The 13,775-nt window shown below is 46.2% G+C and overlaps 1 protein-coding gene across 1 annotated transcript; it reads left to right on the top strand.

Moving 5' to 3' along the window:
* Window positions 1-2,046: 2,046 nt before the first annotated feature.
* On the top strand, window positions 2,047-7,761 carry LOC135805741 (uncharacterized). Its single transcript, XM_065319829.1, has 3 exons — window positions 2,047-2,745; window positions 5,701-5,785; window positions 6,678-7,761. The coding sequence occupies exons 1-3, from the start codon at window positions 2,064-2,066 to the stop codon at window positions 7,354-7,356; spliced, it is 1,446 nt and encodes a 481-aa protein (XP_065175901.1). The 5' UTR covers window positions 2,047-2,063; the 3' UTR covers window positions 7,357-7,761.
* Window positions 7,762-13,775: the final 6,014 nt, after the last annotated feature.

Raw genomic sequence — 13,775 nt, 5'->3', positions numbered from 1 at the left:
AGTTGTACCGCAGGCACACAGCGTCGCGAAACTCTCCTTTCGTGAGGTTGAAGCGGTGACAGCGAAGAGGTCTGCAGGTGAGCCAGCTGGAGGCGCCTTTTTCCGCTGCCAAATCCAGGGTTCTCTGCATGTCCGCCGACACCGATGAGCGGAGGAGCAAAGCATCAGCTCGAGCACTATCCCGGGTATCGGATCTGGCCTGCGCCTTTGCCTGCCGGACGCGCGCAATGGCATTGCCCAGCTCAAAGTCCTGTCGTAGAATGCATTCGGTCAGCGCCTGAGAGACCCGAACTGAAGACTCGTGTTGTTGGGCAACTGACGATGGAGGTGTCAGGCCCAGACCGCCGTGGCGACATGGTAGGGCGATCATTGCCCTCTCCGTGGCGTTAACCTGACGGCCAAGGAGAGCAGGAACAAGGCAGTTGGTGACTGCATCATCGAGCGGCGTTAACTGCTCAGCGAGACCGGGCATGGTGCGGCAAAGGAATGTCCACTTGCTCTGGAGGCCGCGGGTGAAGGCAGAGTACGCTGCCTGTGGCTGCGAGGTGGCTATCTCCCCCAGTCGCTTGACCTGCTGTGTCCATGTGGCTATCTTGCCGTCTGCGTACGCTGTGGTGAAGTCGGTGGAGCCGATCGCCGCACCCAGATACCGACAACCGTTGGTGTTGATGGTGACACCGGTGCCGTCAAAGATCTGGACTGCATCTGCGTAGAATTCAGGTTTCACGCTGAGGACGGTTTTCTCGGCATTCGGGTAGTACCCATAGCTGGGTCCCTTTTCGACCAGGAGATCCCACCATTGGCGAAGTTTGACAAGCTTCCCACCCGCACCTGAGTCGTCGGCAAACCAGGATTGGGTAGCTCCGTCGACAGCCACAGCCTGTATCAACGGGAGGACACCCAGAGCATAGATAGGCATGGCAATGGGGTCGCCTTGTGTTGTTCCTTCCGATGATTTGATGGTCTCTCCTCCCACATAGAGGTTTGCTGGATGGCGGTAGGTGTTGGTCACCAATGGCGGGTCTGTTATTGTATTCGACTCAAATATTTTATGGAGGGGACAGTGTGGTATGTTCTCCTCGCGTACCAATTTTCAGGGATCTACGATCAGCAGAAGTCCCATACCACGGGAGTGGGTTTTCGAGTGTCCATACGAAATACAAATTGGGTTACATTTCATGCAAAAATCAACTTTGCCAAGACCGATTTCGAACGGACACAGCGTCAAACAGACCTTCACTCAATCATCAAGAGCCAGCTTAGAGCTGACAATGGCCAGAGGAGAAGAATTTACAGAGAACCACCAATCCTTGCAGAAAGGTTGACACTCCTGGCATCTCCACCACTGTTTTCCCGCGGTTTTCACAGCGCAGCTGCTTCTTCTCTGAGCCGACTAAAAACAGCTTGCATTTCGGCAACAAACTACGCTTTTGCTAGAAATACCGGTGGAGGCACATGCCAAACATATCCCTTCGGTGCTTTCGTCGTAACCGAGGGATTGCAAGTTAACAATTAGCAGAAATATGTGTGTATTTCGAGTCACCTCTGATCAGTACGGACTTAGAGTACCCTCTGCGACACCAAATTTTGATATGAAAAATGAGCGAACTCCAGAGAAACAGATCAGATCGAAAGATGGCCTGGTTCAATCGAGCCTGGCCTCAAAACAAACTTGGACAAGATACCTTCCATCCACGAGCAGGATTCTGGCAAGTGATCATTGCTAGTGTGAGTTTCAGCTCGGCAAACACACTGTAAACGTGTACGGACTTCGAGCACCTGGGTCTACGCGGTGTACCGGTGTGTGTCTCCCCGTAGACCATGTAGACCTAACGTAGATCTACGTATACGTGCTCATCGATCGATGTGATGCATGTGCACATGCATCACTTGCGCGTGGCATGCACATGTTTCGTACTTTTGTAAATGACGTATGACGCCGGCTTTTTCATCACGCATGCATGCAGGACTACAAAGTACAATCAACTCACTGCAATCAACTGTGCAGTGTACACACGTTCTACGTAGCCGTAGCACTGCATGCCGGTTTTTTCGTTGGCTCGATGGTGTACTACAATGTAGTACAGCGTCTTTGGGAAAATGCCGGTGTTCCAATGACTGATTTTCTTGTGTTGTCTTCTCCCTTGCTGATTTGCTCCCTTCTCGTTGCCTGTTGGTGTGCTCTATTGAGAAAGAAAGTGGCGAGGGGAACGTCCATTCGGTGGCGCTTTGCCATGTCGTCGAGGGACACGCGATTCATTGCGTCAGCCGTGATTGTGGCAGCCTCTCTCTTCTTGGCCGCTCGATTTCTTTATACGAGATACGATGGGGACAATTTTACTCCAACGCCTATGCCAGAATGGGAAAAGCAGGTCAAGAATAATTCCAAATGGATTGTTGTGACGACTATTCAGTCGCCGACGAAGCCCATGATTAGACTGTCAAAGCTTTCAGGGTGGTCTGTTGTAGTTGTTGGTGACACGAAAACACCAGCTGACTGGAGTCTCTCTAATTGCGTATTTCTCAGTGTGGAACGCCAAAAAGAGCTGAATTATCGCATACACAAGCTTCTCCCATATCGAGCTTACTCGAGGAAAAATATTGGATATCTGTTCGCTATTCGTCATGGTGCTCACGTAATTTATGAAACCGATGACGACAATGAGTTGATTGCTAATTCCATCGAGGAAGCGTTTCAAGTGGATTTGAAGCATCTCAATAAGGACTTGATGGTCTACACTCCAGGTAATCTCTCTCTTTCTCTCTCTCTCTCTCTCTCTCTCTCTCTCTCTCTCTCTCTCTCTCTCTCTCTCTCTCTCTCTCTCTCTCTCCCCTCAAGAGATATTTGGGCTACAATATAGCGAATGTATTATTGTAATGTACATTCGATAACAACTCAACTCATAACTTTCAAAAGTTGAAGTTGAGTTGAGTTATCATTTTTTTGAATGATTAAGTATTAATGAGTACCGTAAAAGTCCGTAAATCAGTACCTGCCCGAAATAAACACCCCTTTCATTCTTGTTACTCTGTCTGTTGAAGTCAAGTTAAGCCCGATAAACATACTGCCCGAAATAAGTTCCGGCACGGTTCGCACATGCAGCACGTAGCATGTACATCTACAGTGAGTGAAATCCGACACTTGGCATGAGGGACTACACCATGCAGTGCAGTGTGCAGCCCTGCATACGTAATACATGATTGTGTTACATACAACTTTTATCTGTCTCATGACAGTAATCGTACTCATCACCGTCAAGGTTCACTTCAAAGACAAAGGTTCAAAGGTGCTCGCAAAAATGAATGGGGACTGGATACCAATATTCTTTATGTGTACCATGACTGTGAACTGTGTGTAGCTACGCTGTGACCTTTCAACATTTTGTACAGTGCATTACATCATTGATGTCCATTTGTGGCGCTGTCCCCTATGGCGAGTGTCGGATTTGAAGAAAAAAATTCTCCACTACACACAAGTTGGGTCCGAAAGTTAGTTCGTGCCCGGAAGCCAGTACCCGCCCGAAGGTTGGTGCGCGGGTGTGACCACTAAATTCGAAAGTAAGCACGTACTTATTTGCGGACTTTTGCGATAGATTTGCAGCCACCACCTTCACTTAAGTGGCAGTAAACTCGGCCGTTTGTTTACATTGTAAAATATGCAGAATCACATGCCATTCGTCCCGAAATGATATCCACAACTCGCTTTCCCCAGTAGAGTTAAACACATGTGTCAGACAGTCCTAGGGCATCATCGATTGGCGAATCTGGATTGAGTGCGAGCAGCTGGTGTGGTCCGAGCAACGCTTGCCCAATCGAACAAAGTAAGGGTGTCGTACGCCAATGGTACGCCTATCGTACAAGTATTCTGCGAAAGCTGTGAAACACGTCAAAGTCCGTTTCCACTCCAGCCACTCCCGGTGTGGCGTGTGGTCGGATTGCACTCCAAGTGCACCTACTCTGGAATCGACCGAACGATCACGCTCACTCGAAGCGCACTTGCTCGGGATTCGCCCAATCGACCATGCCTCTAGTCTGAGTAAGTCAACACTAATCATCACTTGTAGCTTTACACTTAACACCTTGCTGAGCAGGTTCCCACCACACTCCTTGTTCACTATAATTATGCTGCCTGCACTTCTGTATTGGCTCAGTGGAGAATTGACTCAATTGATGCGTTTGTGGCAGATATTGGGATATTAGCATGGTACAAGTGATGGTATCTCTTAATTTGCTGGCCGAAAATCCTATATATAGGATTTGAAAATGTGTGCCTTTTATGCCGTTGTTATTGGTCATCACGACCAATAATAACGACATAATGGTTTTCATGGAAGTTGTAAATATGTTTGAGGCATGAATGTTTACATTTTAGATTCATAGGGCGATAATATTTCTGATGAATACCCTTTTTTAGCAATAATTGGAAATTTGAGCATAATTGTTCAGCTGCTGTCATGGAAAGGACTGAAGCAGTGAATGTGCAGAAGAACATTGCAGGTGTGGCACGGGGTGGTTTTATGACGACATCTCGCACATGCCGTCATGAAACTACCAGTTTTAAGGATAAAACAAGGTCCAATAAAATCTCAAATCCTATATATAGGATTCGAAAAATAGGGCACAGGCCTTGGTAATATTGGGCAAGGAGATGAGCCTGAGATGTTAGGTGTGGCACGGGGTGGTTTTATGACGACATCTCGCACATGCCGTCATGAAACTACCAGTTTTAAGGATAAAACAAGGTCCAATAAAATCTCAAATCCTATATATAGGATTCGAAAAATAGGGCACAGGCCTTGGTAATATTGGGCAAGGAGATGAGCCTGAGATGTTAGTGTTTGAAAAAATTATCTTATTCAACTCTCGATATCTACTAAGACCTAGCAAGGAAAAATTGGTCACATACTTTTTCTATTCTCATGCCACACCCATTTTGAGTTGAAAAATATGCCAAAATCCTAATATAGGATTTAGCAAATTAAGAGATAAGTGATGCTGTGTATAGCGTCTTGTCCGGGGTGCGCCCAGGGTTTTGTATTTTAGTTATCGTTCTCAGTCTATTTACAAGCTGTTCTCTTCGGCTCACTGACCATAGTCCTCAGCGCATAAAGTTAGTGAACACAGCATTGAATGCTTAACGTCCGGGGGGGGGGGGGGGGGGGGGGCATTGACCACGTTGCACGCTGACACATTATTCGCCTCTCGTTTTTCGTCTATCTTGGCTGAGTCACACATGAGACAAGCCGAGTGTAAAAGCTGTGCTTGTGGACACATAAGTGCGAGTTCAAACCATTCTTCTACACGAGCCGTAATTTATGCGATTTTAGCCGATGCACAAAGGCATGCGTATGCGACAAGGCACTCTTCCGAATGTCTTTTACTCATGCTTTCATACAAAACTATGGCATATCAATCAGCAGCCGACCAAACTCAGTGAAAAAGCACACGCCCGGTCATGCTAAAGGAACCCTCCTGACCTGTAAGATTCACATACCGCAATGACACTATCCATTCACGTTGAGCACAACGGGCACCCGAACACCAACGGGACATGTGTCCTTAACCGTGAGACTATGTACTATGTAACCTCGGTGAAATCGTAACTTCATTTCTAGCAGCAGAAGAGGGAAATAAGCAAGAACCCAAGGCTCAATAGACATATCTAAGTTGAACGTCTGTGTGTATTCTGTTTTGTTGCAGAGCGCAGCACTGTCAATCCATATGTTCACTTCGGTCAGGGCAGCATATGGCCTCGTGGCTTTCCGCTATCTGACATCGCTCATAGGTAATATCTGATTTCTGTAATACTGCATTCCAATCACAGTTCCTACCACATATTATAGCATCAACCCTTTTTGTGTGTGTGTGTGTGGGGGGGGGGGGGTGACAATGATAGCAGGAGCATTATTCGTTACAGCTACGTTAGGTGAAATTTAGGATCAATGTAAACGCCGCGCAGATTCGCACCTGTGAAACACGTAACTACGTCATCAAAACCAGCTCCCTGCATTGAACGTCTAGATGCGTTACTACTGTATCTATCCCTGTCTCTGAGTAAGGTACTTCGTAGAGGATAAGGACCATTGCGAGCAAGATTGAGTCTACAGGACTACGAAGTGTTTCCAATACGAAACATATGTAGTGTAGACGTAATAAACTTGACTGCTGGGCGGAAACTTTAGGTATCGAGGAGCAGCTTCCCATTGGATGATGTGTACTAATGTTGGTATTGGTATTGAGACACTAGGTATGAACAGGCTCGTCGGAACCGGTGCAGTTGGTCTGGTTATTACCGGACCAATTTCTTTTGCCACCAACATGTGTTTAGTACTGTGGAGGGCATATCTATCCGACATTTCTATACCCAAAGTACGAAAGGCCACGATACTACCTGACCACTGCTTCCGGCGGTCTTGACGAAGGAGATGTACCGAATATTTCTCAAATATAAATGTGTTCAATGTGTATCACTGCCTGGCTCTGTGTTCTTCCCATGTGCTGTCCTAATTTTGTCGTGACCAATGTGTTCTTGTGATATGCGTTCTATCATAACCAATGTGTTCTTGTGATATGTGTGTGCTCTATCATGATCAATGTGTTCTTGTGATATGTGTGTTCTATCATGACCAATGTGTTCTTGTGATATGTGTGTGCTCTATCATGACCAATGTGTGCAGCTACAAGCCTGTGCGCTACTCCAAGTATGGCACTGGCCTGATGCCACTTATCCAACAGGGACTGGCCAATGGCGATCCCGATGTTGATGCCATTTTCCGATTGACTCGCAAGGAGGCCGGCAAGAAGATTGTGGTCAAGTTCGACGAGAAGGCCCCGCCGGTGGCTCTGCCGCCCAGCATGATGACACCGTTCAACTCGCAGAACACACTCTTCCACTACCAAGCACTCTGGGGTATGCTGATCCCGATCACCACCACCTTCCGGGTGTGTGACATTTGGCGTGGCTACTGGGCGCAGCGGCTCAACTGGGAGGTCGGCGGCACGCTAACGTTCTCCACCGCGTCGGTGTACCAAGACCGCAATGAACATGACTACACTCTAGATTACGCCGACGAAGTTGATCTGTATAATGATGCCGGTCGTCTTGTCAAGTTTCTCATCAGCTGGAGAGCACCCAGCTCTGCTAGTGGGTTCTTTGACGTTGCCAGGGCACTGTCGACAGACATGGCTGCCGCAGGCTTCTGGAAGAGTGGCGATGTCGCATTGATCAATGCATGGATCGGCGATTTGATCAGCGTGGGTTACAAGGAGCCGCCACTTTACAAACCCTCCAATCCCAAGGCAGCTTTTGGCGGCAATGTAGCATACCAGCCCAAACCAGGCGTCACATGCAAGTGAAGACGGTGACATGAAAAATCAAGATTGTTGGAGTGACTATTTCCTTCAGATTTTTTTCTTTTTTTCACTTTATATTGTGTAGTGGAGACGCAGATATGATTACGATGTTCAACTGCTGGTATGCTTGCGTGTGTGCTTGCTTGAGCTGCTTTTTATTATCATCATTTATTAGATTAACCACAACAACTGAATCAGCCGGCCAGCCCCTTTCTTGTCTGTCCAATAGCACGTAGGCTTAGCATTAGCAATGATCTTGTACTCACATGGCTGTGCTACATGATGTGTACGTTAGCGTCTGGGTGCTTGCTGTTTCATGAAAGCAGGTGCACACCTCCATCCCCCCTCCCCAATCTACTCATCGTTACACTCATACCGGGTATGTCATGACCAAGCGTTCATAACCAAGAGCATGCAGCTGTGATCATGGGTCTGTGTCACAGTGTGTGTGGCGTGCTGCCTTCATTACTAGTAGGTAAGGGCATGGCAGAGAGGGCCTTATGGCTTGTTAGTGTCCGACAGGTTAGCCTGAGGGCCGTAGTCAGCGGGCTTTAACTAATCCAAGGCCCTTGACGCGTCATCAAAGAGTAGTAAAATGACGATTGAGCGGGCTTTAAACTCTGATAAGGCCCTTGGCGGGAACGTCACTGATTGGTCGCCTCCTGGACAACGAGACAGACCTCGTTCTAAAATCATTTAAAACTTGCCTGCGCCCTCGTCCTGTGCTCATTGCATCTCGTGCCAGCATACTAGTATTTACCTATAGTCAACTAACTTCGCTTATAACGACACTCGGCGGGGCATCAAAAAGGTGTCCTTATTCGCGAAGTGTCGTTATACCCGAAGTCTCATGATATGTATTACAGTGGGATGGGACTTTGCTCTGGGCATGGAAATTCTGTCATTCGCGAATTGTCGTTATATCCGCAGTCGTTATTAGCGAAGTTGACTGTATATACATGGATTTGCTTGATTCTTTCGAGTGCCGACACAATCTCTAAATAGGTGCATGAACTTCAGCGTGTACAGAAGTTGGTTTCAAACTGGACATGGATTGTGTGGTGATTTTCCGCTGTGCATGGATTCAGCTGCATGATGTACACTTGCATATAGTTACGAGTATTGTAAAAGTTGAATCTCGTTTTCACTATTCCGCGAATCTGTACGTGGTCACATAGGGAACCCTGTAAAAAGGCCTTAGGCCTGTGGGGATTGCCCCATTCAAAATTTAAATAATAATAATAATCTCAAGCAAGGCAAAAAACCAGGGAGTCGTCAAATTGACGACTCCCTGCAAAAAAACGTTCTAAAGAGAGAGAAAATCTATCCAACTGCGCCTGCGCTGTGAAGTGGGAAAAATTTGCAAATTGTTCAACTCAGTAAAAAAAACTCTTACGGTATGTGTGCCCAGAGTACTAGAGTGGTGCCCCCGGGGAGTACGAGTACCTGGTCCCAGCATGGCCTGATATAAATTAAAGGGGAGTGAATAACTACGGTCTACCACGAGTGCTCTTGTTACTAAGGGCTGTGTTCCGCTCATCCATACAAAAACATATAGGGTACCCCGTAAGAAGGCCTGAAGCGGAATTCACAGAAGCTTTTTTGCGATGCGACACGCGATGCGACGCGATCTGCGACGGACGCGTGCGATGCGAACTCGCGAAATACACTGTACCATTCACAGAAGAAGTCAGCGATGCGACAAATTTTTGCAAAGTCTTGCTGATTTGAGTACGTCACCATGATATTTGCGCGGTTTGGTACAACCTGTACAAATTTATAGGCAACTCTTGCACCTTTGTACAACTTTGCTGTAGAAAAGGTCAAAATCGTACGCCAAATCGCTTGTCGCATCGCATCGCATCGCAAAAGTTGAGCCAAGCTCAACTAATTAATTATTTACTTCTGCGATGGCCAGCGATATCAAGTGCGATGCGACACGCGATGCGACAGACGCGAAACCGGGAAAACCCCAAATCGCAGCCATGTCGCACCCCACGCAACTGCCGCAACTGGGCCATCGCAGGCCATCGCAGAAGTTGAGCTTGGCTCAACTTTTGCGATGCGATGCGATGCGACAAGCGATTTGGTGTACGATTTTGACCTTTTCTACAGCAAAGTTGTACAAAGGTGCAAGAGTTGCCTATAAATTTTTACAAGTTGTGTCAAACCGCGCGAATATCATGGTGACGTACCCAAATCAGCAAAACTTTGTCGCATCGCTGACTTCTTCTGTGAATGGTATTTCGCGAGTTCGCATCGCACGCATGCGCATCCATCGCAGATCGCGTCGCATCGCGTGTCGCATCGCAAAAAAGCTTCTGTGAATCCCGCTTTAGGCCTGTGGGAATGCCCTATTAAAAATTTAATAAATAATAATAATATAATATTATGTACTCTCGGTCAGAGTAAAACTGTCACAGATCATAGTGGCTAAACCACTATTTACACGTCTCACACCCCGGCCCTTGCGATCTTCAACCTGCTAAGAAAACCAATTACCATAATTATTATCTCTAATATAAGCACAGCCTCCAATAATAGCACGTCTCCAATAATAGAACACCTTGGGGCGGCATTCAAGAAATAAAGTGCTCAGTCTCCATTATAAGCACACTGTGTAAATTCATTATCTGTACCGGCGAAAAAACCCTGAAATGTGTGTGTCATACATGAATTTGGCATGGCAACATGCCTCTGAAATGAGGTTGAAATAATAATGGAACAGTCTCCAATAAAGGAACGTCTCCATTAATAGCACGGGGCGGAGGTACATTGAAAAAATAATGCCGGACCGTGCTTATATTAGAGATAATACGGTAATAATAGTTGCTTCAACCTCATATTCAAGTATGCATGTTTGCTGCCAACTTTTTTGGTCCCTTTTCTGGATAGAACATGCATGGCGGCGAGTATCGGTGCCAGTACACAAGCTCCCAAGAGCTTATATTAGGGCGCATTCGAATTGTCACTCTTTGACGTTTCGAGGACTTTCGTTTTTCTGAAGAGGTGGCCTTATTGGCCTCTTCAGAAAAACGAAACTCCTCGAGACTCCACAACCTCACCCGATGGGAGAGGTGGATTAGTTCCGAAGAGTTTGAAATAGCTACGTCACGTAGTACGTGGAGATGGTCGATCTGATCGGACGTCATCATCGCCATGACAATTCCACTGAAAAACTCTAAAATGATAGAAACCGCTCTAATGGGACACTTCAACCAAGATCACATGAAAACCTTTTCATGTACTCTTGCCTCAACTAATCTCTTTAAAAAAATTGTTCGAACAGTTGATGAAGACAATTCGAATTCACCCTTACAACTTACAAGTAGTGTTCAGCTGTATGCGCCCGGTGACTTGGTCAAAATCTCAGGACTATGATGACAGATCCAGCTAGACTGCTGCACAGCAAGAGCAATATTCCTCCCGGTTGGATGTTTAAAATTCCAAGCATGACAGACGGTTTGTGCATTACACTAAACCTGTGACATCATCTGCTACGGGCAATTTGCTGGAGATCAGCGCCATTCAAATGCAACTCCGAGTCTGCATGTGCATACAGCAGCCACAATATCGTGAGTGTACACAATCGGAATTGCCTCAATGTCAAAACACTACCCTGCTTTCCATTAGGGCATAAAATGTCGTTCTCCCTTGAGAATCCAGACACGGCTGATGTATTGCACATTCAGCAACATGAAAAGTAGCGGTGCATGTAATAGGTTCTTCATTTGACCTGACTAGACCACACGGCGCTTGCAGTGACCAGCATGAACAGTTCACCAGCCATACCCCACGGTAGCAAGTAACTAGTTAGTTGCTCCTGACAAGTCTTGTTTCGTTCCATTTTCATGACGGGACCTCATCGGAGGAGAAGCCTTGAAGTTGAAACAAGTGATACCATTATACTCAGTGGCCCAGCAGAATGTGCCTTGTAGTGCTGCCTTTGAATCAGGGAACTTATATGCCCCTTTTTTTAATTCCCTTCTTTGAAATATAACGGATTTTTAGTAAAATTACAATCTCATTTCCCTCTCCTACTTCGAGTACATACAGTGCTGCCGGGCACCAAAGAACGGCCAGGCTAGAATTAACCGGCAATTTTTAGGAACAGTGTAGGCTGGATTTTTTGCAGATAAGAACGGACTAACCGCAATATACACTATTGTACACTAAGACGTATAACTCTGCATAATTGTACATGTAAGACTGTACTACCGTATAAGAACGAAACTGCTGTGTTCACTAAAAATAAGAACGGGCTAGGCTAGAACCGTGACCCCCCCCCCCCCCCCCCCCCGTTCTTCGGCGCCCGACCGAGTACTGTACTTCATGCTCTACTTGGTGCTTTTCTCCAATGTCATGCAGTCGTATTTATTCAGCTTTTATTTCTTGTGCACTTGCATACTGGTATTAGTTTAGTCCCACAACCTGCGATAAAATGATCAGCTGTAGCACCTACTCCACTTTTATGTTTATGTATCTACATGTATGTCATTCGGATCTTCCCAAGTTGTACATTGTACTGTTGAGATACCGAATTCAAATAAATCAATACCAATACCATTATGCAGTGTAGATACTGGTGACGTACGTAAATACTCCAATACCATGAATACTCACATCACTAAAGCTTGCATAGACTTCGGTCCTACCGGTAGGACCTACCGGTAGGACCATCATACACAGACATGCTGCATGGCCATTGTTGTAACATTGGCCTAAAACTTGACCCTAAACTGTTGCTCAGGGGCTAATGAAGGAGTCCACAAATTTTAGACGTGATCGCACAAAGCATAGTACGAAATTCCATGGTAACAGCAAATGGTAACCATGGAAACGGTGTGTGGAATTATGCACTCCACTGCGTTGGTAGACTAATAAAAATATTAGTACCTCACCACGATTGATGTGCCATGGTCAAAATTCACTTTGGACAGAGTTGCTAGCGCTCCGACAGGAGTATGTGCGGCCATTTTGACAATTGATAAAATTGCGCGTATGCAATGCACTGGACATAGTCTTGCATTTTGCGCCATTACTTTGCCTGACAAAGACCTCATCTCAACAATTGTTTCAAGAAATTTCTCAACCAAAAGCACTTTTGCAGCGCGATTTCTTGGGTCCTACCGGTAGGACCCGTGGTCCTACCGGTAGGACGGCATGCAAGCTATCAAATATCACGTATTTCTCATATTAAAGGCCATGGTAAAATTATCTTTGATTCTCAAGTACGTGCGCACCGATTTTGGCGGCGCACCGACGATTTTTTTTAATTCTATGCATGCATATGCGCGCATGAAAACGGTCAATGCGAAAGGCATGAATCAGGGAGTAGTAAAGTACCGGTATTTTTCTACTCCCTGCCCTGAATATAATACATGTGACCATGTACATATGACCCAATCTTTGGAAATAAAAAAATTGTGGGAAATAAAATAAAAATCGCTCGCTCGCTCGCTCGCACCGATTTTCACAGGCTCAGGCATGACCTGAGAATCAACTTTATTTTTTACCATGGCCTAACCAGCAACTTTTCGTCTGGATAAGAGACGTTTGAGTGTACTCAGTACTGTTGAGTTACCAGAGGAGAATGTGCTCTCATACCATAGCCAGAGCTGCCATTCGATTTTTTGGAAACACTACGATTTTGACAGGTTGTTTTCGGACACACCAACCCGAATACAATCTCACTTTCTTACTAGGATTTTTCCCAAAAGTGCCCTGATCGGTTGTTTCAGGCTCTTTTAATTAAACTCCTAAAAAAGCTTTGGCTTATAAAGGGTGCGCTGCCTCTTTACTCCTCTGCCCCTGGCTCTCTCTCTCTGCACGCAAACCATAAACTACTGTCGTCGACATGGAAATCCAGTCGAATGACCAGGGCCTGCGCCCTCAGCGCGTGCAGAACGTTGCATGCAGTGCACATGTTGATCCGATGGGACCATGTACCAGCGCGCTGCAGCGCATAATTTTTTTAATGCATGTGTCACGGTACCGCTTCAAGTATCCACGGCTGCATGGCGAGCGCCCTGGTGCCGCTAGACGTGCGACCGGATTTCCATGTTCACGACAGTACACAAGTGATGCGTTCTAGGTCTTACAATTAAACTCAATTTGGCAAAGATTATCCTGACCTAGCAGTTGAAAAATAGATGCTTGGTCAGCTTCTACACTGTAGTAGCTTCAATGGGAGGGGACTCCGTTAATAACTTTTTTTTTTAGCTAGTGCATGGCAGGTCGGGCCTAATGGCTTGTTAGCGCCCTTCATGTTAGCCCTGGGGGCTAACCTGACGGGCACTAACAAGCTGTAAGGCCCGACCTGCCATGCACTAACCTACATCGGTATGGTTACTGCTATTCTTCCCGTTTACATCTTTCCCTCAAACCAATGAATATTCTAATCATCATGGGATGTTAACCTA

The sequence above is a fragment of the Sycon ciliatum genome, chromosome 1 (assembly GCF_964019385.1).
Source record: "Sycon ciliatum chromosome 1, ocSycCili1.1, whole genome shotgun sequence".
In the NCBI taxonomy this organism is placed as follows: domain Eukaryota; kingdom Metazoa; phylum Porifera; class Calcarea; order Leucosolenida; family Sycettidae; genus Sycon; species Sycon ciliatum.
The sequence above is the reverse complement of the archived record's forward strand: the minus strand, read 5'-3'. Positions and strand labels throughout refer to the sequence as shown.